We start from the raw sequence: 25328 nt of genomic DNA on the forward strand, positions 1-25328 counted from the left end.
AAAATAAAAAGTTACTTATTCTTTAAAGCTAAATGTTCTAACAATACAAGTCTGGAATCTCCTATCTCTTATAAACGTAACTTTTTGTACTGTAACTACAGGATCAGGATCTGAGCCCATGTATTGGTCAAGTTTTATGACTAGTAGCATGCAGCTTGCTAAGGAGTGCCTGAGCCAGAAACTGACTGATGAACAAGAAGCATCTCAGCCATTTGAGGGGTTGGAGAAGTTTGCAGAGACCATTGAAACAGGTAAGGTTGAAAATGAAGGCATAGTAACATTTGCTACATTAAAATTTGACAATGTATGATTTCAGTTTCTTCTTTATTTCCGCTCAGCCGCATTCTAAGGAGTACTGGGGATGTGTACTCCTACACACATAATACACAGTGCTCCAACGGGGGGGGGGGGGGGGGTTTGCACTCTTCCGCAGTCACTAGGACCCTGCGGCCTTGGGGTATGCCATTCTATTTTTATACATGTAAACAAAATGCTGAAACTCTGTGCATATTCACCTTTTAAAATGTGTTATGTCTTGATATAATTTACCATTATTGACTGTTAATGCATATTTGTGTTTTAATCCTGTTTGAACATATTTATTAAATATATAGCAATATTCTTTCTATAATGTAACATTTTTCTTTGATCTTTTTGTTTTAGTCTTAAGGAGGGTCAGAGTCACTTTCATTGATACAGTGTTAAGAATAGAAAATGTTCCAGAAAATTCTAAAACTGGTACTGCACTTGAAATTCGAATAAGCAGGTAAGAATGCCTGATAAATTTGGCTGCCAGAGCCGTAATTAGGAGTAGGTACAAGAGGCACCCGCCTAGGGCGCAATGATGTGGATGCGCTGGGCAGGTGTCTGTTCAAGGGTCTTCTGCCTACTCCTAGTCCGGATTCACTCCTTTCTGCCTCTTTTGCATTCTTCCTCTGTCAATCTCCCCTTCCTACCTCCCTTCCACCCCTGCCCTCCCTTCCTCTTTGTTTCCCTCCCCGTTTGTTTCCCTCCCTCCACCCGCTTTGTAGCCCTCCCCTGTTTCGACGTCCTCCCTCCCCCCACTTTGTTTCCCTCCCTTTCCCCTCTTAGTTGTCCTACCTCCCCCTTGCCCTTTCTTCCCCTCTTTGATGCCCTCCCCCAGCTTTGTTTCCCTCCCTTACCCCTGTTAGTTGTCCTCCTCCCCGCTTTGTTTCCCTCCTTCCCCCCCGCTTTGTTGCCCTCCCCCCTCTTCGTTCCCCTCCCTCTTCGTTTCCCTCCCTTCCCCCTCTTCGTTGCTCTCCCTTCCATCTCTTCGTTGCCCTCCCTTCCCCCTCTTTGTTGCCCTACCTCTACCTCTTTTCATTTCCCTCCCTTTTGTTGCCCTCCCCTTCATTATCGCACATGCGCACGCGGGGGGGGGCTGGGGTTTGCCGACCGGGTTACCTATGGCGCCTGACCATGTTGGCTGTACATACATTTTTCTAAGTCTGTAAATATAAACTAATTTTCTTGCTGTGTGTTTTCTCGTAGAATTATATACTCTGACGAGACAGCAGATGATCACTCTGGAGTGAATGTGCGCCAGCCCTCAGCATTTGCCCATAAAGCTTTAGAACTTTGCGGGGTTTCTATTTTTTGGGATGAATACCCAGCATCTGCAAAATGTTCCCCTGTATGCTCTACATCACAAGTGGTAAGCAATTTGCAAGTTTTGTTTTCTGTACAGGGGGTAGGATAATGATAAACTACCGGTATGTTTATTTCCAGAAGGCTATAAACAGTTTTTAAGCTGCATCCATGTAAGTGATCCACAATGATTCAAATGGAAATGGGTTTTTAGTGCTGCTAAAAATACAAACGGCAAATTAGACCTTTTCTTTCTATGTGCCATTCCAATCCTTCTTTAAACCCCTACTAATTAAATGCATATTAATACCTCTTCCTATGTACAGCTGTTTGATATTCTAACCTAAATGGTATTGGCAATTTACATTGCTAAGAAAAGCCTGTAAATGGACCAATATGAATGGATTTGTGATACCAGTAGACATATCTTAGAGTGAAGCCACGGGGGTAGTTTCATCTCTTGCTGGAGGATGTATACATATAACTCTGGGTATCTGCTTAATTAGATTTTTTCTACTTTTTACTTTTTCCCTTGACTAGGAAAATGAGCCCAAACTGTCACCCAGCTGGAATCCAAAGCCTGTATTTGAGCCACATCCGCAGTTCACAAGGAATATAACAGAGGTTGCTCATTCAGGACCTGTACAGATTGCAACATTGCTTGGGAAAATTGAGCTGGGCCTCATCCTCAAGCAAAAAGAAGTACTTCCAGGAACAAAGGTAAACACTAATAATGGCCTCAACCAGGGCATTTTTTTTGCATACTTAAAGAGATACTGACACCAGAAAATAACCTTTTTTTATATCATATATGTCATACCATTGTCTTTCAATGCTATTTATAATTTTGCCATAAAAGTATTTGCCTGCTGCTTTTACATTACCTTTCTTGAGGGGGCTGCAGTCGTAGTCCTTTGGCATTAGAAACTCTTAACTGACAGGTTAAAGGCGTTGTTCACTTCCAAACATTTTTAGTTGAGTTGTTTTCAGATTTTTCACCATACACAAAGACTGTATTCAATTGCTATCCATCTTTTATTTTTTTTACTGTTTTCCCAAAATGTAAGTATAAAGTTTAATGTTCCTGTCTCTAATGTCTCAGCCTGGCAACTCAGTGACCCAGGAGCATCTGTTCTGTTACAATTTGCTACATTTAGTTGATACAATTAGTTGATACATTTCTCAGCAGTATCATTGGAATAGTAGCAACTATTGTTTCAATTCTAACAGCTGCATTTAAAGGGCACCTGATGGGTAAAAATGTTATCCCCAACCAAAGGTGAGGGCTAGCAGAGCCCGCATTCCAGTTGGGGATAACGGTAGTTTTTTTTTAAAAAAAAAATGCCCCCCGCCAACGATACGCTACCCACACTGGGAGCGAGCATAACGTGCATGTGACATCACGCGCATGAGCATAATGAGCATTTCGGGGCAGGTATACATTATGCGCATATGCGAGTGACTGGACATGGCTGCTCGCACCGGGAGCTCCCTCTTGAAGGTGAACAACCCCTTTAAGAAGGGACAGTCAGGTTTCAGGTTGGCAAAATAGTCCAGTTTAGGAACTTCAAGTAACAATTACTTACAAAAGCAACCCTATCAGTGAAAAATGATCAACATGATCTATAAGTAACATTTAATGTAGATTACTATTTTTAGAAAGGAAATTATGGGGCACATTTACTTAGGGTCGAAGTAAAATCCTTCGACGTCGAAGGATTTACCGATATCCGTTCGTTCGAACGATCGTAGGAAAAATCGTTCGATCAAACGATTAAATCCTTTGAATCGAACGATTCGAAGGATTTTAATCCATCGATCGAACGATTTTCCTTCGATCAGAAATTTGTTAGAAAGCCTATTGGGACCTCCCCCATAGGCTAACATTGATGCTCGGTAGGTTTTAGGTGGTGAAGTAGTAGGTCGAAGTTTTTTTTTAAAGAGACAGTACTTCGACTATCGAATGGTCGAATAGTCGAACGATTTTTAGTTTGATTCGAAGTAGCCAATTCCATGGTCGAAGTAGCCAAAAAAATACTTCGAAATTCGAAGTATTTTTTATTCTATTCCTTCACTCGCGCTAAGTAAATGTGCCCCTTAGTGTCAGTATCTCTTTAAATGAGAAAGATATCTTAAGGGAGTTTTGATCTCTATGGATATAAATGTAACTCTTTCAATAATTTATATGCTACTTTTTAAACATTTTAAGTATCAAAGGAATTGTTCAATATAAAAACAAAAACGAGGTAAATAGATAGGATGCGCAAAATAAAAAATTTTTTCTAATATAGTAAATTAGACAAACATGTAATGTATAAAGGCTGGAGTGACTGGATGTCTAACATAATAGCCAGAACACTACTTCCTGCTTTTCAGCTCTCTTGGTTTCCACTGATTGGTTACCCTGTAACCAATCATTGACTTGAGAGAGGGGGGGACACATGGGTCATAACTGTTGCTTTTGAATCTGAGCTGCAAGCTAAGGATCAATTGCAAACTCACTGAACAGTAATGTATCATGTGGCCCCCCTTCAAGTCGCTGACTAACTCAGAGTTAGAGAGATGAAAACAGGAAGTTGGATTCTGGCTATTATGTTTCATATAATAAAGGTTTTGAGCTGAGATGATAAAGAATTAGCAATATGTTTGTTTCCTAACTTTTCTTTAGCTTGACGTGGATGGTCGCATTGGTTCTTTTCATTTCTTCCTTTCTCCGCGTCAAGTTCACCACCTTCTCGACTTGATGGCAGTAATAGCTGGTCCTGGTAAGTATAGCGCCCCCTTTGTCAGCAAAAACATAATTAATTTCATGAGAATTTTTGTCAATAAAAATGCTATATAGATGAAAATAGGCATTTAAAGTTGATACCTAAAAACTTACCCAAGTTCCATTCATTCCTATGGGATTATTAGAAGCATATTTATCAGTCAGTTCACCATTAGATAAACACTTCTAAACGTCCCATAGGAAGTAATAGAACTTGAGTACGTTTTTTCTAAACTTACATCGTGATAAATCTGCCCCTAATGGTGGCCATAGACGCACTGATATTATTCGTACAAAAAATATTTCATACGATAAGCCTTGGATATCAGTTGTATCGTCGATCAGGCAGGATAGAAAATTTTGATCGGACATCTTTGAAGGTTCCTGAACATCGTAATGCATATGAAAACACAATAATAACACAATTTTGCAATAACATTGACAGTACTAGTCACTGCTGTTCAGTGAAATGGACCTTATATGTCAAGAAAATCTACATAAAGCAGCAACATTGAAAAATGGAAATCTGTGGAATAAAAAAAACCAAAATATACTATACTGTACAGGTTCGCTTGTCTTTTAGGAAAAAAAAGAGTCTCCCATGTTCTTAGTATAAGAACTTGGCCATAGATGTTAAAGGAGACATATAGGATAAATGAAGAAAAACCCTAATTTTGTAGGCAATTATAAGTAATAAATGTGTTGCTTTTACATGGTGCTGAAAAATTAATATTATCTTTAAAAATAGCCCCTTTATTGGAGCTCCCTATAGATGTTCTCTGGTCCCTGTCTATGTTTCAAACGAGGAGTGGACGTGTCCTAACGGTTCCTGACAAGAAGCACAGTAGAAGGGGGACAGCCAATCACAGCCCTGCAGTCACACAAGCAAAGGAAGTCCCCATAGGCTTTCTAACAAATTTTTGGTCGAAGGAAAATCGTTCGATCGATGGATTAAAATCCTTCCAATCATTCGATTCGAAGGATTTAATTGTTTGATCGAACGATTTTTCCTTTGATCGTTTGATCGAACGAATTGCGGTAAATCCTTCGACTTCGATATTCGAAATCCAAGGATTTTACCTCGACAGTCAAATATTGAGCATTAATTAACCCTCGATATTCGACCCTATGTAAATGTGCCCCTTAATGTATGATTTGTCCTTCAACTAAAAAGGCCATTTCAAGTGAAACAGTTGAAGCTGTGAAAACTGTGGGTAGCTGCCTGCTTAGACCTGCAAACAGTTGGACAATGGATAACTTTCGATGTGAACAATGAAAATTTTCTAATCTTACCGATTGGTTGTTAGGGAGATAAAAATCTTAACTTCTATGGCCACCTTTAGATTGTAAGCTTTACAGGGCAGGAATCTCCTTCTTCTTGTCTTTTTCACCCAAAGCTCTTAATCTTTAATGCAACTGTACTTTTTATTTACTATTGTAATGACCCCTGCTTGTTCTATTGCTTTATTGTTCTGCTGTACAGCACTGCTTACATAAGTAGAGCTACATACAGTAAATAAAAATATACATCCATACGTTTAATTGATTTTTCCAGAAAGTTTTGGCCGCCCACCTTTATCTAACAAAGAAAGAAGGAACCGCCCAATGCAGCAGGAGGATGAATTTCATATACAAATGGAACTAAATCGTTATATACGGAAAGAGTCCTTACCTGGAGGAGTATCTTCTGAACACAGCTTTTATGAAAGCGACACTGCGAAAAACCCCTCTTGTCATGGTACCTCTTTTGTAGAAAAGCATAAATGATACACCCCAGTATTAAATAATGTGACATTTATAGCACTGTCCATATATGATAAAACCAAAGATTTTCTTTTTCCGTCATTGCTTAATTCATTTTAATGTTGTTACATTTGCACATAATGGTGTATGACTTGATGCTATTGTAGCTGAAGATTAAAGTGGCTTCTTTCCTGCCCTAGATGAAGAAGTTTTCTTCTCAATGGCAGATATAGACAACTCTCATAGTCTTTCAACTCTTCCCCCTCTTGGAGATCCAAATACAGTGGACTTAGATCTGTCTTTACAAAGTACTTACACTAATACTCCAGCAGGATCGCCTCTGGGCCCCACTATGGTATGTGTTATTTTGTCAATGCTTTATTTAAACACTTTGAAGGTTATGTTGCCTATAAATCTTATGGACTGTTCTTCAGAGCTAAGGATTATTTAGGGACTATAGAAGATATGCAGACCATCATTATTTATGTTTTTCCCATTTATTTTGCTATACATTTTACTTTGGAAGTTCAAGAAAAAAATGGAAACAAATATTACACTACATAGATGCAAAATTTTATCTAAATGACTTACTAGAAAAACACAAAGCAGGCAGAGTTTGGCCTGTTTATTTAAGATTGATATTTATATCAGAAGAGCAAAACAGTGTACAGTAGAGTCCTGCAGCGAGTCGGGTAAAAACAAAAAAAAAAGTGGGCACCCTGTGAAATGACGGGAGGATTTCGGTGTCGGTATATCCGGGGGTCTGTGGGTCAGGTTGCCAGTCTCATCTAAATTTCTTATGTAATATTGTCTATATTTTACTCCTTTTAAATAACGTGTTTCTGTCCCGCCCACTTTTGATGACGTCATTTCCGATTTGCAGCACCATCACTTCCTGTTTAATGGTGGTCGGCGGGTTGCGGGTCAGGTTGCGGATAAGGCAGTTGCGGGTCTGGGTCGGGTAGCTGATCAAAGTAGCAAAATATGCGGGTTGTGGTTCAGGTCGCGGGCTGCGGGTCCGGGTTTTAGAAATTGGTTCCGCAAAGGACTCTAGTGTACATTGCCCATAAGAATGACAGGAATAATAATTCTTGTTTGCAGTATTCCAGAGTCCAGTCTTTGGGGTTTGCTAAAATCATATGACAAATGCTGACATAAGTTCCTAGTGTTACTAAGAAGCACTAATGTCCAGCTCTTAGTAGATTTTTATTTCTGTTTTGTTTAGATGCAGCATGCTTGGGCTGACTATCACGAACATCGTAAACTAGAAGAACATTTAATGAGAGGAACTTCTTTCAGACATCCCATTGTTCACCCAAACTCTCTTAGAAGAACTTGTGAGTAAATCTGATCTGGTTTGTCAGTTTTTACCTGTTCCTTGTGTTCCGCAGCCCAAGCTAGCTCCAAGGAAAACATTCTCATCCCTAGAACAAACATCCTCTTGAAATATGGGGTCTTAAACTGGCCATACACGTACTGCCAAAACTGTTTTGAAGGTTTTTGGGTACGTGTTTGCTGATCATAACCAGCGTACGATATTAGTGGGTTTGTCTGGTTGAGCAGATTTTAAAGTTTCAGTTGCTGATCCACCATGTGGGTGTATGGGGCATGGGCAGATGAGAAAGTGAAGAGCAGCCACAGCTGCTCTTCACCTGTTGCTGATTTGATTGCTCCAGCTGTGTTGGTCCGAATGGGAAGAAAAATGGCCTATCATGATATATAGATATCTGTTCATAGCAGGGGCGATCTGTCAGAGATCATACAGGATCATCCTCTGTATGTCCCCCAAATGAAGACACCCTTTTCTCTGACACTGCTCATCCCATTCTAATCAATATATATATATATATATATATATATATATATATATATATATATATATATATATATATATATATATACATACTGTTTGTAGATAGATAGATAGATAGATAGATAGATAGATAGATAGATAGATATGGGATTCTTTTTCACTCTCTTTCTGATTTTTTCTTTTGGCTCTGCAGCATTGCCTTCCCGCTCTGTATCCATGGATGAATCCAGGCCTGAGCTTGTATTACGACTTGCCATAGGCTCTTTATCGGTATCTGTTCTTCACATTGACCCTCTCTCACCAACTGAAACCAACTCAAACACCAACCCCCTTACACTCATGTCACATGATTTCTTCAGCCACATTGAAAAAATGGATCCAAAAACATTTCCAAAGGATGACTTCTTATGTGTGCGCAATATTTTTGCGGAGGCATGTCCTCATGATCATCTTAGGTATGATTTTTTTTTCTGATACGTTTTTAACCCATTTTTTGCCGTTTACAGCTAGAATGTTTGCTTTAATAGAAAGTCAATTTTTCCTGTCAGCTTAAAATATGTAATAGAATAGGCAGGGGCAATTCATTTAGTAAATAACTTAAAAACAACAGTAGAAAATCACACTTCAGTCTTCATACTGCAAGCATGTGCTGATTTAAGTACTCTGGCAATATACATCTGTTGTTATTTTATTTTTCTTGCTTTCCTTACTGCTCACCTAGTGACTATTTGAATTCCACTGATTTATATTCATTTTATCCCTTGGATCAACACTGACGTTAGTCTCCATGACTGCTGTCATTCTTTGGTTATAGCCAGTGAGCGATGCAAGCAGCTCTTTAGGAACAGTTCCTGGGTAAACTGGTAAGAATGAAAGTTTGAAGGTAAATATCCTGTAAACATAAAATATAGATGGAAATGTTCAATGCACATAAATTAGCACATCCTTGCAATATCTGCCATTTATGGAAAGTCGCACTACATTAAGCTGCAAACTTTATTTATTCTTGTGTTTATATTGGTGGACAGGGTAGGTGCTAAAGGAAAGTTCAAGATTGAGGGAAACAATGTTTTTCTTATAGAACTGCCAATTTCTATAAAAGTAGATTTTAAAGTACTTTTATTCTAACAATACAGTATTTGTAAAAGATTTGTAATAAAGAGTGCTTTGCCAAAGGAAACAGATGAATCTGTGTACAGGAATGGGACCTGTTATCCAGTGTTCTTAGGACCTGGGGTTGTCCAGATAATGGATCTTTCTGTAATTTGCAACTTTACACCTTAAGTCTACTAGGAAATCAGGTAAACATTAAATAAACACAATAGATTGCATTTGCCTCCAATAAGGATTAATTATATTTTAGTTGGGATCAAGTACAAGCTACTGTTTTATTATTACAGAGAAAAGGGAAATTATTTTTAAAAAGTTAGATGATTTGATTATAATGGTGTCTATGGGAGATGGCCATTCTGTAATAAGAAGCTTTCTGGCTAACAGGTTTCCGGATAATGGATCCCATACCTGTAATATGTTTCTAAACTGTTTTGGGGAACATTGCATACAATTTTTTTGAGGTACCAAATTAGCATTTTTTTATGTTATAGTAACCCATTTAGAAGCCAAGAAACACCCTTAAAGGAGAAGGAAAGCTACAGAAGCAGTGTATTGCTAATGGATTAGCCACAATAGTGCAAGCTATAGCACTATATTTATTCTGCAGAATGCTTTACCATACCTGAATAATCCGTTCTAGAAGTTCTCTCTGTTTGTTTAGGATAGCAGCTGCCATATTGGCTTGGTGTAACATCACTTCCTGCCTGAGTCTCTCCCTGCTCACTCATAGCTCTGGGCTCAAATTATAGCAGGAAGGGGAGGAGGGAGGGGAAAACTGAGCATGCTCAAGCCCAAGCCCTGGAGCTTTATGCTGAAAACAGGAAGTCTGGTACAGAAGCCCATGAGTACACAATAGAAGGGAAGAAATGCTGTGTTTATTTTGACAGAGGACTACTTTGAGGGTTTACTGGTGTATTTATATAGACCTTTCTGATAAGGCTTATTTAGTTTTTGCCTTTCCTTCTGCTTTAACGTGTTTTCTGGCATCCTAATAGATTTTTAGGTACAGATATGAAAATCTCCCATCAGCAACGACAGAGGTCTGGTTTGCGGAGCTTTAGCACTGATGTCTCTATTGGCCATACTGAACTCCTAGAGTGCCTCTTTCCTACTGATTCTCAGTCTGTTCCTCCTCAATACACAGAGGTAAAAGGCAAATTACATTGTTCTTTGTTCTAGATCTTAATGGAAACTCATCAGTGTTCTTTTTATTGTGTTTTATTTTAGCTGCTAAGATTCGACTGCGATAAAACTGGGGAGACTCGCACCTCTCCGTGCATTCATCTATACTATAAACATTCTGAGAACAGAGGGCCCCAGGTAAGGCGATGTGGGGGGAAAGGTATGTTCAATAAGTTAAAACCATGTTTGTTTATAGCTTTATGATATCTGCACACACCTCTTGTTACAATATTGATGAGGTCAGGTCTATTAATTGACCTGGCCTGTCTTCTTGTACATTTTTTTAGGAGCCAGAACCAGCAGAGTAAATAATATATAAACATACAACAGGTACTGCTTTCAGTAGAAATGACTTAGACAGAGTTGTTTAGAATACATTTACTTTCATAAGGGTGACTCCATACTTGGCTGTTTGTCAGCCTGTTTATAATATGGTCGAAAAACTTCCCGTCTGCTCATATCTTCAGTTTTCTTTGTCTGCACCTGGAGCCACTTTGTTGAATTTTGGCTCTACAATGCATACTCACATGCAGACACAGAAGACTGCAGAGATGAACGGGAGGGCACTAGCCTTATGCAGAAAACAGTTGTTCCAATAAGGACCAGGTATTTTCATATATTATTTTTAAAGGGTCAGTTAACATTATTTAACTTGTACTGTGATTCATTTTTTTTAATTTTTTTGGTTTTTGAAATAGGTTAAAGGGCCAGTTATGTAAAAAATGTAAATATATATTTTTCTATTTTATATGAGAGACGTTTTCATTTTAATATCCTGAATGGACCTGAATGAGATCCATGAATGGTATTCGACCGCTGTTTATGTTCCTGTATAAGAATTGCATCGATTGTATTTCATCTCCTTTCTAAACATACTTTATTGCCCTCTTCAGCTTAAATGATTGACCCATGGCTACACAGTAGCTTCTTTGATGTAATAGTGTTTAAACACAAAATTGAACAGAATTAAACACAAAATGGTCAGTGCAGTGTTACAGTACAGTATATTTAAATGTGTATAAAAACTATTTTTTCGTGTTACTTGTCCTTCATTTCAGAGACTTTTGGTGTTTTCTTTCTCTATCATCTGATACATCATTATTTAGTATTGAAAGACCGAACCCCCGAATCCTTCGTGAAAGATTCGGCTGAATACCAATCCGAATCTTAATTTGCATATGCAGATTAGGGTTGGGAAAAGGAAAACATTTTTCCCTTCCTTGTTTTGTGACAAAAGGGCCTGGTGAGCTCGAAACGTTGCCTTTTTGTGTGCTATGGGCTACATAAACTCTGCATTTGAGCACTTTTGCAAATTTAACAGTGTGCTGCTGGATTTTTTCGATTCCTTGTTTTGTGACAAAAAGTCACGTGATTTTCCTCCCCATCCATAATTTGGATATGCAAATTAGTATTCGGTTCGGTCAGGCAGAAGGATTCGGCCAAATCCGAATCCTGCTGAAAAAGGCCGAATCCCGACCGAATCCTGGATCCCTAATTGAAAGACAAGAAACCAAATAAGTGTTTAAATTCTATACTGTAGACCTTCATAAAAAATTTGTATTTAAGGGGGTATTCACCTTTAGATTAACTTTAAGTATAAAGAAGAGTGTTTGAGAGTGATACTTTGAAACCATTTGCAATTGGTTTTAATTTTTTATTATTCAGTTTTCAGTTATTTCTTTTTATTCAGCAGCTTTCCAGTTTACAATTTCAGCAATCTGGTTGCTAGGGTCCAAATTACCATAGCAACCATGCATTGATTTAAAAAAGAGACTGGAATACAAATAGCAGAGAACCGAAATAGAAAGAGAGGTAAAAAAATATCACTAGCAATAAATGTATAGCCTTACAGAGCAATTGGTTTTTTTTTCAGTGGGGTCAGTTACCCCCATTTGGAAGCTTGAAAGAGTTAGAACAAAAGGCAAATAATTAAAAAATAATTTAAAAAACTATACATAAGTCCAATTTAAAAGTTGCATGGAATTAGACATTTTATAACATACTAAAGTTATCTTAAAACAGAATCACCCCTTCAATTCAACACCCACAAAGAATGAAAGATGAACACCAACTTCATATAATTAACTGTCGACATAATCTGTTATATTGTTATTCTTATGATTACTTAAAACTGATTTAATTAAGAATAAAAGTGCAAAAATGAGTGCAAACACCTATTTTTTTCAACTTGACTTAATTACAATTGTGTTCTGCTAGAATGGAGCACAAAGGGGGTTGGTTGCCTGTCTTTGGATGCAATGCTTCATGCAGTCAGCAGCACTACATACAGAAGAGACAGGAGAGTGGGAACCCTGCTTATTAGAACAATTCCCTTTTTAAAAAAAATTATTCACGTATATAGGATGGAAAAAACAGATATTTAATAATGCCTATGTTAATACAGTATTTTCATACTTTATAGGGTAGCTCAGGAAGGCTACATTCTGCACCTCAGAGATCTGAACTACAGATTAAATTATCTCCTATCTCTTGTGAGCTGGACATCAGTATAGTCGACCGATTAAATTCACTTCTTCAGACTCAAAAAAAGGGAACAGTAGAAATGATGACATCTCATTTGTATACCTCTTACAACAAACACATCAGTCTGGTAGGTAGTGCCTATGTTTATCGGCACACGTATGGGATCCATTGTCCATAAACCTGTTATCCATAAAGCTCTGAATTATACAAAGGCTGTCTCCCATAGACTTCATTATATAGTGAATAAAGTACCCCCTTTTGTAAAATATAAGGATATTATAAGTTACCTAGGAGTTTCATGACCATATAAAAACACGAGGCCAAAGGCCGAGTGCTTTTATGCAGGTCATGGAACTCCGAGGTAACTTCTAATATCCTCATATTTTGCAACTGGGGGTACTTTATTTATTATAATACACAAGTTTCAGTGAGTCATGTGACAGATATGACATCAGAACTCACCGTTTATAACTGATGACATCAGAACTCACCGTTTATAAGGCTATAATTTACAGGATATTCATGGCTTTTGTGTATTATAATCAAATAATCCAAGTATTTAAAAATGATTTCTTTTTTTCTGTTATAATGGAACAGTACATTGTACTTGATGCAAACTAAGATATACTTAAACCTTATTGCAAGCAAAACCAACTTATTGGGTTTATTTAATGTTTACATGATTTTCTAGTACGCTTAAAGTACCCAAACGATTTAAAGATCTTTTATCTGTAAAACCCCAGTTCCCGAGCATTCTGGATAACAAGTCCCATACCTGTATTAAAATGTATTCCTCTCTATTGGACAAAGTAAAAGTTATCTGTTGGAAGATTTATGTTGTGAAACTATTCATAGTCCTTTTCAAAGGGAAAATAATGGAGTTGTTCTTGGAAACTATACAGTTCTGCAGTGCTATGAAATGTTGTAATCTGATTGGATAATGGGAGGTGTGTGATTTGGAAATGAACGTATGGCACCTTTTATAAACTTACATCTTTCCTTCTTTTCCAAAGTGTACTGCTGAGTAGTTCTGCAATTCTGTGAATTAGTTGGTTGATTAGATGGGGAGGCTTGTTATTGAGGGAAAACAACACCTTTTCCAAATTAATCTGAGGTTGCATTAAAAAAACATGAGATATACAGGCCTTCTGCACCTGGGGGCTTCAACCAGTGTTGAAATTTCACAAAAATCCCACAGGCATGCTGTTTGCAATAAAAATTGTTGTTTATTAGTCCATATTTAAAATATCAAACAATAGAGCCTAACACGTTTCATGCTTACCTAGCACTTAGTCATAGACAATCTCTAATATGTCACATCCTTTCTAGTACTTAAATACCAGCTTTAATAGACCCTCCCATAATTAAAAACCAATCACTGTCTAACACATATGTTGTATATATCGTCAATTAGAGCCTGGGCCATTGGCTCATTCATTTAGAAACACGTAGTATTTGTATAATATGCAATCCATGTTGCAGGGTACAAATAGAATATCAGTTAAAGTTGCTTTATCTGAACAAGTAGTAAATACACTTTTACATAGCACGAAACATCAAATGTAAAATTTAAACCTAAACCTAATCAGGAACAATTGAAACTTCCTGCATGCTTTTGGCGTAGATACGTTGGGTTGAAAAAAGACCAAAGTCAAAGTTCAACCCCTCCAAATGAACACCTGTATACACATTCATTCCTATATACACACATATAAATACTATATATACCAATTTCTATACTAATTGTAGATTTTAGTCTACAGAAAAGCCTATGATATTATGCTTGTCCAAGAAATCCAATCCACTAAGGAATTCAAGGCATTAACAGAATCTGCCATGGCTTTAACAGAGGCTAATGCGTTGACATCATGAAACGTTTTGTGTTTACAGCACAAAGCTTTTGCAGAAGTTTTCTTAGAGGATTCTGGATCGCCTGCTAACACGCGAGTTTCAGTGATGATCTCTGCACCACTATTAAACCTTGCGGTACGTTTCCCTATACCTGACCTCCGATCAGACCAGGAGCGCGGCCCATGGTTTAAGAAATCGCTCCAAAAAGAAATCCTACAATTACAATTTTCGGATGTAGAGTTTAAAACTGAGATCTTTAACAGTTCGACGCCAGAACAAATGAAACTTGAATTGACCTTCAAAGAGTTAAGTGGTATGTATGCATCATACATTTTAGAATACAATACAGCATTGAGGAGACTAGGGAATGCAATTCACATTGTATTTTTTGCATTGTATCGTTTTAGGAGCCTTTCAAGAAGATTATGACAAGCCCCCGATCCATTTTTTCAGAGTATGCAGCACCCTCGATGGTGATATTACGCCATCCGACAATTTTGATTGGCCAAGGTTTGAACGTGATTTGTCAATACTTGTATTTGGTTATAAAAGCTAAAGAGAGGCATGAGATAGAATAAAAGGTGGGGTGCATTTTCACAATTTCATATATATTTCAGGCTGAATTTTTGTTACTTCCAATGCATGCCTGCTTAAACCCCTTGTTCAACATGAGTTTATTAAATAAAGATAACATAGATTTTCCTTCTTGTTTTAATCAGGAACAAACTGATTTTTGTTATTTCTTGAGCTAAACCGGAAGATTGAAGCTACTCCATGGCTGACCTTTGTTAGGTAGATAATTATATTACCCCTATACAACCCCCCCTCCATTCACTTCATTGGGACTGTTTCATAAGCATGGGTTCATTAAATAGTAATTTAATTATCTACCTTGTGAGTACCAGGCATGGAGTAGCTTCATTTTCCCTGTTTAATAAAGAAATAACAAAAAAACAACGCTTGTATTTGATTAAAACAGTAGGCAAAAATATGTGCAGCACAAGCCCTGTTTGTTAAATGGGGTTCAATAAAGGGGTATACTGCCCAGTAATTACACCCATCAATGGGGAGTAGTCCTGAGTTGATCAGATAACAAAAAAGTAGAACTCTAGAGAGAAAACAAGTAGTTTAAAGTCATAGGGGCAGATTTATCAAAGTGTGAAATTAGAGCTTAGAGTAAAATTCTGACACTCTCTATTCATACCTATGGGAGGTGTAGTAATCAATGAGTTAGAGTTCACAACTTTTTAAATGTGTCTCTAAAAATCTTAAAGGAAAACTATACCCCCCAAACAATGTAGATCTCTATAAAAGTATATTGCAGGCAGTGCCGGGCCTCGCCAGCCAGGCGCCCTAGGCAACCTGGCCGGCAGCTGTGGCAAATAGCCGCATACATGCACTCCAGCGCATGTAGGCGTGCGCACCTGCGCCAAAAGATGTGCATGCGCACTAGCACCAGTAGACGTGCGTGCGCACCAGCGTGGATAGACGTGTATGCACACCAACGTGGATAGATGACCGTGCACACCAGTACAGATAAATGGACGTGCTCACAGTTGGCAAAAGGGCAGAAAGGGGACCGGACTAGTAAGAGGAGGCAGAGAAGGTACGTGTCTGGCGCCCCCCCAGCTTTGCGCCCTAGGCACGTGCCTACTCTGCATACCCCTAGTTCCAGCCCTGATTCCAGGAAACAGCTGATATGTAAAACCCTGCTTCATGTAAATAAACCATTTTCATAATAATAATAAATGCCATTGTCTAATCATAAATAGAAAATTGCCATTTTAAAAAATAAGGGCCGCCCCTGGGATCGTACGATTCACTGTACTCACAAACATGCCAACAAACCATACATGTTAGGTCACATGAGCCAATTAACAGACAGTTTTTTGCTTCCACACTTCTTCCTGTTACAGTTAGAGCTGTAGTATTTCTGGTCAGGTGATCTCTGAGGCAGTAGATGTAAATGGGTAATATTTACTTAAATATATAGACCAGTTTGGTAAGATTCTTTAATATGCCACTTAATATAATGTAAACTTTCTGTTGCTTAAGTGTTCATTTTGTGGGTATAGTTTTCTTTAAAGTAATGAATAGAGGAAAGTGGAATTTTATATTGTGAGCTCTAATTCCACACATTAAAAATCTGCACCATAGACTCTGAAGGCCATGACAGACATTTTCTCACTGAACATACTCATAACTGATGTCCAAGGTTCATCTGCTATTCAGTGCAGTTTATCACTGCCATAGTTTATCCCTTCTTTGGCTTCACGTGGGCTAACAAGTTTCAGAAAATTTGTATCTTTTAGGATGTAACATTGCCTACCTAAATCAGCTTTTTAAATTGTTTTTGAAGGATTGTGCTGAAAGTCAACCCAGTAGCTGTGCACTCAATCTTAGAGAGAATGGCTGCAGAAGAGGATGATGAGGCAGATGGACAATTTCAGGAGGATGATGAAGGAGCCTCTCATTCGCTGAAAGATGTTTGTGACCTCCGACGTCCAGAGCCTTCTCCGTTCTCCTCTAGAAGGGTCATGTTTGAAAATGAAGAGGTACAGAAATATAAATTAAATTCAGCTTGAAACTGGGTTGAGGTTGCTATTCTCAAATTTGATTTCTAGCTAAACATAAAGCAATTTTAAAGATAAATGCAAATGGAAAATAGTTTACAGTTCTGTTAATAAGTGACTTATGGTTTTCATTTTGGTTCTCATTGCGCATCCACTGTGACATTTCATCAGTGAGGTTATTTGACTTTAAAGTGTCAGGCACTGGGATAAACAATGTCCTACCTTTACAGTAGTTTGTGTATGTGTAATTTCAAGACTTAATATCCACATGCAATCACATACAGTAAAATAAGCAGCACAGTCTAGTTGCACTTGGGGGTGCCTAACATTTGGATTGAATTGAAGTGATTGAATTGACTTACCTGAAACCCTGGGCCGGTGCGCCTATCAACAGGAAACTGCACAGGCCCGGGGTTATACCAGTGAGCACCATGGAGAGACCTTCTTCCGGCTTCCTCTTTCTTCGCGCGGTTGCGCATGCGCAGTAGAACAAAAAGCTGAACTTAAACTAAAAAGGCAACTGTTTAGTTCTACTGTGCATGCGTTTGCCCGGGCAATTGGAAGAAAGAAGACGCCAGAAGAAGATCTTTCTGTGGTGCACGCTAGAGAAACCCCGGGCCGGTGCAGTTTTCTGCCGATAATACCAATTTCTCCCACAGTAAAAGAATATGGCAGCAGCATGAGGGCATTTTTGGGAGAAAACACATTCTATCCACTGAATATTTTATCTCTTGAGCTATGGTGAATATTATATTGCTCCAAATGTATTTGTGACTTGAAAGGACAGGTAAAGGCAAAAAAAATAAAATCCCATTTTTAATTTAATGAAAAATAAACTTATCTTCAATATACTTTATTTAAAAAATGTGTACCGTTTAAAAAAACCTGACTGTATGCAGTGAAATTCTCCCTTCATTTACTGCTGTGGATAGGAATTGTCAGATGGTCCCTAACTGCTCTGCAGGGAAACAATCATACTTATGAACAGCAGGGCCAGCCAAGCAGAACTCAAGCAGCTTTGTTTGTTTCCCTGTAGAGCAGTCGGTGACTGTGTTGAGATTTGTATTGGATTTTAATTTTGCCTTTACATGCCCTTTACTGTTTCCACCTCCAGCTGCAGGGACAAAGATCATGGAGCCAGATTTAAACAGATAAACTGGGATTCTATTTGGAGGATTATTTTGCTGCATTCACTGGTTCTGCAGAGTTGGTTGAAAGTTTGTATTAAACAAAACAAAAACTATAAAATCCACATTAGATTACATGACAACACAGGACCCCGTGCAGTCTGTATATTCTGATTATTAATCAGTCTTGCTGTATCGGCTTCTGGAAGATATTATTTGACTTGTGCTGTTTTGATCATTTATGACGATCCCTAAGCAGCCCAGACCACACTGAGCATGTGCACAGTCTTGGTCTTGCAAAGATGTATAACAAAGTTACAAGATGGTCACCCCTTGTGGCCAACTTTAAAAGCATAAATCATTTGTTTAATTTGGCTTGTGGTGCAGTAAGTTTATGTTTAGTATACAAAATACAGCATTTCTAGCCTTATTCTATTTGAGACTTTACTTCCCCTTTTAATTTCTTAGATGGTAATGCCTGGAGATGCTATTGAAATGACAGAATTTCAAGAAAAAGCCATCAGCAATTCACACTATATCCTAGAACTGACACTGCCTAGTGTGTACCTGACTCTACCAAACAAGACATTCTATGAAAAACTATATAACAGGTTGGTGAAATTGAAACATTTCTGTTGATGGCAGATGTGCAGCATTGTCACTGGATGATTAGTGTTGTGTTTGTGGTGAAGAGGAAGCCCTCTGACTGTTTATAAATGGGAATACTTGTAAATACTGAAAGAGAGAAATAATGCCCTAATATGTACACACCTATAAGGATTAATTACCCTAATGTATTTATCTTGCTTGGACAGCAATTAAATCTGTTGTGTTTCTTGCTATAGTGAATCCGAATGGTGTCTTTTTAGACTCTATTCTGTGTAAAACAAATTAAACTACCGTATATACTCGAGTATAAGCCAAGTTTTTCAGTCCCCAAAATATGCTGAAAAACTCTACCTCGGCTTATACTCGGGTCAAAAACGGTCGCCGGCGTCTAAGAATAGTCGCTGGCGTCCAAGAATGGTCGCCGGCATCCAAAAACGAGATGCCGGCACCTCCAATGGGAGCAGAAACCCTCAATTTTTTGATTGAAACTTACCAGAAGCTGCTGCATTTCTCACCCTCGGCTTATACTCGCGTCAATAAGCTTTCCCAGTTTTTGGAGGTAAAATTAGGTACCTCGGCTTATACTCTGGACGGCTTATACTCGAGTATATACGGTATATTGACAAGTCTTTGCATTGACAATTTGATGCTTTGGTACCTGCAGAAAAGGTCTTGAAGTAGGCAATAATGATGTCTTTTTGAAATAAAACTTGTTTGTACAGAGTCTGGACATAATTTCCTTCTCCCACAATGGCCCATTTTGTCTGACAAACCAGTTGCTACTTTGCAGCCTCTCGAACCACTAGGCATCCCAGTAAGATATGGCAAACATTCACATACAAATATCTAAAAGCTTATCAGCAGCTGAAGCCCCTGTGACAGGTGGTGCCATTTTATTTACAATACCTTTTTACGTTTTAGAATTACATTTTTCTCCTTGATGCTGAACACTTTTCTGTTTCTCTTTTTTCAGGGTTAGCAACGATTTGCTCCTTTGGGAACCTACTGCTCCGTCACCTGTAGAAACCTTTGAAAACTTATCTTATGGGATTGGACTTTCAGTTGCTAGTCAACTGATTACCAACTTCAGTAAAGATGGCTGTAATCAGTATAAATCCGGTCTTTATGGTATGACATTATTGTATTTACAATTGAAACCCTGCATGAAACAGTTTTTTTTTGTGACAAAATGCAATCTTAAAGAGATACTGACACCAGAAAATTAAACTTTCTTTTAAATCTACCATAAAATGTATTTTGTATGCTTCTTATAATTTTGCCATTAAGTAATTGCCCAATGAGTTTACATTACCTATCTGACTACCTGTGATCGTCTATGAGGGGGCTGCTATATTCATACAGCAGGAGTCCGTTAGCATTGGATCAGAATGGAGGGCATATGGGCGGCCAGATCGCGAGACTGCATCAACGAAAAGATGCCCCCAGGCCCGGATTTGTGGCAAGGTGAAGTTTTAGGGGCGGGATGCTGCCCAGTCGAATTAGCAACTCAACGTTCCTGTGCTGCAAATGCAGGGGGGTGCACGCAAACCGTGGCGCTAGGACTGTGGAGCTAGGACCGTGAGACCTCAGACGGCGGACGCTAGGACCACGAGCCCTTGGGGTGCCGCCGATGCAAATCCGGCCCTTGATGCGCCGCGATCCGACAGGATTTTTTAACCTGCCCGACTTTCGGCCAGGTATCGATCGGGAATGCCTGTCTGATGACCCCACACATGGGCCTATAAGCTGTCAGCAGCTTTTATTGGCCCGTGTACGAGATGGGACAGTCAGGTTGGTAAAAAAGTCAGGTTTAGGAACTTCAACTAACAATAACTTACAAAAACAAACCTCTCGGCAAAAAACAATCAGCATGATCGATAGGGAACTTTTAATGTACATTCATATTTTAAAAAGAAGTTTTTTTAGTGTCAGTATCTCTTTAACATAAAGGGAAAGTTTTTATTCTCTTTCAGGATCATTATATCGTAGTATAGTATAGCCAACTTCAGATTGTTTTCTGCTGACCCACTAATAAAGCAAAGTGCTGTACCATGACAGCAAATAAGGGAGTCACATCCTTTAGTCTGCTTTGAGTAGACGGGCATCCTGGGAATTTCCTAACAAATATCTAACAAATGAGACTTTCCTAACAAAATCTTTTTCAATTATATGGTTTTCTGTACACCCCTTTGTCCTCCTCCTCTTTTTGATTTTGCTACAATAAACTCCAAGCAGGAGCCCTGTAGAATTACAATAAAGGAGGAGGTAGAGTGTTCTTAATTTTTTAACTCCGTGTGCAGATTTAACCTCATAAATCTGCACTCATAGTATAGGCCTAGCAGAAATGGATTTACTTGTAAAAAAAAAAAATCCTTTATTTTGGAGTTCATTAAAATTTTGCTGTGACATATTTATGCGAACCAAACTTAATTGTGACATATTCTGTAACTTGTTAAAGAAAGCAGTCAAACACTGTGTTTTCTTGCAGAGGACGACAGCGGTTCAGAAGAGGAGACCATGCAGCATGAGTATATCATGGATTCAAATTTTCACTGTCGCAGGAAAAAAAAAACTGAATCCCTTAATAAGCAGAGCCAAAGTTTTCTGTCTGTACTTGTGAACATTAACCATGGGCTGATCTCTTTATTTTCTGATGTTAAGGTACAGTTTGCTGAATTTTTTTGCTAACCATTCTTTTTATAACTCCTATGTCCATTGCATTCATCTAGTATCCCGTTTGCAGACAAGTGGAGTTCTGAAAAAACTAGGGATGCACAGGGTTCAGAATTTTGTTCCGGTTTCGGCCTTTTACCGCAGGATTTTGATTTGATGAAATCGAAATGCCTGGCCAAACCAAATCCTTAAAATCATGTGACTTTTATCACACTGTAAAAGAAACTTCCTATGTTTCTATTTCTTTTCGTTATGTGTGCGGTTCTTCTTAACATTTTCTTGTCGTCATTTGCATATTCAAATTAGGGTTTTGATTTGGTATATCCTTACAACCAACAAGTGAATCAATAGAGGGGGTTCATTAATTGTCAATTTAGCCTTACAACCATAGGAAAAATAAACTTCTTCACATTCACCTAATTATTAAGCTGCAAACTGGCATTTTTTTCCAATACAGGTATGGGATCCGTTATCTGGAAATCCATTATCCAGAAAGCTCAGAATTATGGCAAGGCCATCTCCAATAGACCCCATTTTATCCAGTTTTTTTTTTTTTTAATGATTTCTTTTATCTCTGTAGTAATAAAAGAGTCCATTGAACTTGATATAATGAATCCTTATTGGAAGCAAAACCAGCCTGTTGGGTTTATTTAATATTTACATGATTTTCAAGTAGACTTAAGGTATGAAAATCCAAATTACAGAAAGGTCCATTATCCGGAAACCCCAGGCCCTGAGCATTCTGGATAAAAGGTCCCATACTTGTATAGCCAAACTGCGCCATATATAGCAACTTCTCTTTATCCAAACTGTTAGGGGTTTATTTATTAAAGTCCGATTTTTTTTCTGGTCAAACTTTTAAAGGGGAAAACCACAATTTTTCAAATTTTTCAAGATTTATTTAAATTTTTTTTAATAAATTCCGATGATGTTAAAAGTCAGAATAAAAAAGTACACCAACTCATACCAGCCAAGTTCATGTAGAAGTCAATGCCAGATGTCCTGTTGATATCCTGATCTGCGCTGGGCTATGTTCAATAATAATAATAATAATAAAAAATAATAAAAAAGAAGATTTTGTGGTTTCGGGCATCAAACCTGAAAAAATCAGGGTTTCAGGCGTCAAACCTGAAAATATTGGGTTTTCGGACTTCAAATCCAGAAAAGTCGGATGTTTCTGCGTCAAATCCGAAAAAAAATCACAGTTTTCAGCAACAAATCCTAAAAAAATTCTACGATTTGGATTTTTCACTATTTTAGTAATTTTTATTGATTAATAGGGAAAAGTAGTGCGAATTTGGCCGGAGTAGTTTTCAGAAAATAGCAGAGAAGTTTTCGGATTTTGATAAATAACCCCCTTTTGCCAAACCACAATCACTATTGCAATGAAACATCAAGCCTTTTTTTTCCGCACAAAAAAAACTAATGAATACTCTCCTCTCAAAGGGGATGATAAAGTGCTTTGAGTGATTTTGAGTAATCATAAAAGCACCAGCAATGAGTCAAATAAACATTTTAGCTCACCATGTAAAATAAAAAAAAGTTGAAGAATTCCAACTAAGGTACTATTGCAGCTTTAACTGGTCAATTTAAAATGTCCTATTTAAATATGAGACTTTTATATATTTGAATATGAGACTTTTAACAGCTTATTTCATTTTCGTAATACAGCTATCTGATGGTACAGTAGTGGAAAGCAAACATGGGGAATTCTGGCTGGAGTTTCATAGTGGCTCGTTGTTTAGTGTAGCAAAATATGAAGGCTTTGAAGACAAACATTATATCTGTCTTCATTCAAGCAGTCTGAGTCTCTACCATCAAGGTATGATAAAAAGTGTTCCCTTCCTGCTCATGTCTTTACATACCTTAAGCTTTATAAATAAGGGAAACATTACATTCTTATTTTAAAATTAAGGCTGAGAACATTAATCTTCAAAAAAGTTTCTGTTACTATTATATAGGGATGCACCGAATCCAGGATTCGGTTCGGGATTCGGCCAGGATTCGGCCTTTTCAGCAGGATTCGGATTTGGCCGAATCCTTTTGCCTGGCTGAACCGAATCCAAATCCTAATGTGCATATGTAAATTTGGGGCAGGTAGTGAAATTATGTGACTTTTCCTCACAAAAGAAGATTTTTTTAAACTTTTTCCTCTCCTGGCCCTAATTTGCATAGGATTCGGTTCGGTATTTGGCTGAATCTTTCACCAAGGATTCAGGGATTCGGCTGAATCCCAAATAGTGGGTTGGTGCATCCCTACTATTATATAGTGTACAGGTATGGGACCTGTTATCCAGAATCTTTGGGACCTGGGGTTTTCCATAATTTGGAAAACTTATTCTTCATACCTTAAGTCTGCTAGAAAACCATGTAAACATGAAATAAACCAAATTAACTGGGGTTGTGCCTTATTTTGAAGCAAGTACAAGGTACTGTTTTATTATTACAGAGAAAAAGGTAATCATTTTGAAAAATTTGGATTATTTGTTTATAATGAAGTCTATGGGAGACGGCCTTTCCGTAATTCAGAGCTTTCTGGATAACAGGCTTCCGGATCAAGGATCCCATACCTGTACATTTGTATTTTGGCATATTTTCCAAATATATATATTTAAATAGTCATCACAGCTATAAACGTACCAGCATGTGGTTCCATAGGTTTATTACAACGTGGCCAGATCTTCGAGTCCATGGAACTTAAAAAAGTAAAAAGCAAAGTACCATGCAGAGATATATGCACACACATGTAGAGAAACAGATGTCGTTTCCACTGAATGGTTGGTATAAACAACACTATTCAGGGGCAGACTTATCAAGAGCCAAAGTGAAAATTCGAATTAAAAAAATTCGAATTTCGAGCTATTTTTGTGTACTTCGACTAGGGAATAGTCCAAATTCGATTAGAATTTGAAAACAATTTGAATATCGAAATTTATCTTTAAAACTTCGACTTTGACCATTCACCAGCTAAAACCTGCCGTATTGCTGTTTTAGCAATCTTACTTCGATTTGTACTTAGGATCGAATACAGCCTATTCACCCGCAGAAAAAAAACTTTTTTTAAATAAATTTCCATGCTGCATTTATGGTGTTTGCTCACCAGCAAACTTTAATAGTATTTTACTGTCTATCTTTTTGGTACCACTCTTCTATACTAATTTTGCTACATCTATAATTACTTCTTGCTATTAACGTAGGTCTACTGGATGGAGGAATCCCTTCAGATGAGATCCAGCTTCCCAGCATGACCCGTCCTCATTGGTTAGAGCCAACCATATATTCATCTGAACAAGATGGTATTTATAGTCGCCCTTCTTCAAATGGAGTTGGTATAGAGAGCCAAAGCATGTTGACAGTGGCAGTAAAAATTCAGTCTGATAAGACTGAAAGCAACACAAAGGTTATTTTCTTTTTTTTTTTCATGGTACAAGAACTTTTAAGGTTTAAACATAAATAGCAATGTTGCCGTTGTAGTCATTGGATCCTGTTATTTAATTTGACAGTGTGTAATTTTACTATATGGGTTTTTGGGCCACTGAGAGTAGTTCTGAATGATTAATATCATTGAAGAAAGGAACTCCCCACAGTTTGCAGGGTGATCTGATATTCTGGAAAGACTTATAGGCATAATTAGCACAGTGCTGTCTACAGTATGATCTTGTCACATATTTCATTGCTGACCATAATCTAGCACTGGAAATCAGGAAAAAAAACATTCTGTGTCACTTTTGTCACTATTGAATGGCAGCCTCAAGGGGCCCTGCATGCCATTTTCATTATGGCCA

The 25328-nt window shown here is 37.9% G+C and overlaps 1 protein-coding gene across 2 annotated transcripts in view; it reads left to right on the forward strand.

Annotated features, from left to right (window-relative positions):
- atg2b.S (autophagy related 2B S homeolog) overlaps nt 1-25328 on the forward strand; it is a 53014-nt gene that overhangs the window by 5152 nt on the left and 22534 nt on the right. For both annotated transcript variants that reach the window (XM_018232394.2, XM_018232393.2), the window contains exons 3-22: nt 102-251; nt 664-766; nt 1513-1675; nt 2149-2328; nt 4277-4373; nt 5931-6113; nt 6319-6473; nt 7344-7455; nt 8125-8386; nt 10040-10190; nt 10272-10364; nt 12649-12837; nt 14601-14874; nt 14969-15071; nt 16921-17116; nt 18730-18872; nt 19844-19998; nt 21359-21531; nt 23215-23365; nt 24741-24943. In XM_018232394.2, coding sequence (XP_018087883.1) covers nt 102-251; nt 664-766; nt 1513-1675; nt 2149-2328; nt 4277-4373; nt 5931-6113; nt 6319-6473; nt 7344-7455; nt 8125-8386; nt 10040-10190; nt 10272-10364; nt 12649-12837; nt 14601-14874; nt 14969-15071; nt 16921-17116; nt 18730-18872; nt 19844-19998; nt 21359-21531; nt 23215-23365; nt 24741-24943 — 3236 coding nt within the window. The remainder of the gene's footprint in view (nt 1-101; nt 252-663; nt 767-1512; nt 1676-2148; nt 2329-4276; nt 4374-5930; nt 6114-6318; nt 6474-7343; nt 7456-8124; nt 8387-10039; nt 10191-10271; nt 10365-12648; nt 12838-14600; nt 14875-14968; nt 15072-16920; nt 17117-18729; nt 18873-19843; nt 19999-21358; nt 21532-23214; nt 23366-24740; nt 24944-25328) is intronic.

Source organism: Xenopus laevis, chromosome 8S, assembly GCF_017654675.1.
Source record: "Xenopus laevis strain J_2021 chromosome 8S, Xenopus_laevis_v10.1, whole genome shotgun sequence".
NCBI classification, from domain to species: domain Eukaryota; kingdom Metazoa; phylum Chordata; class Amphibia; order Anura; family Pipidae; genus Xenopus; species Xenopus laevis.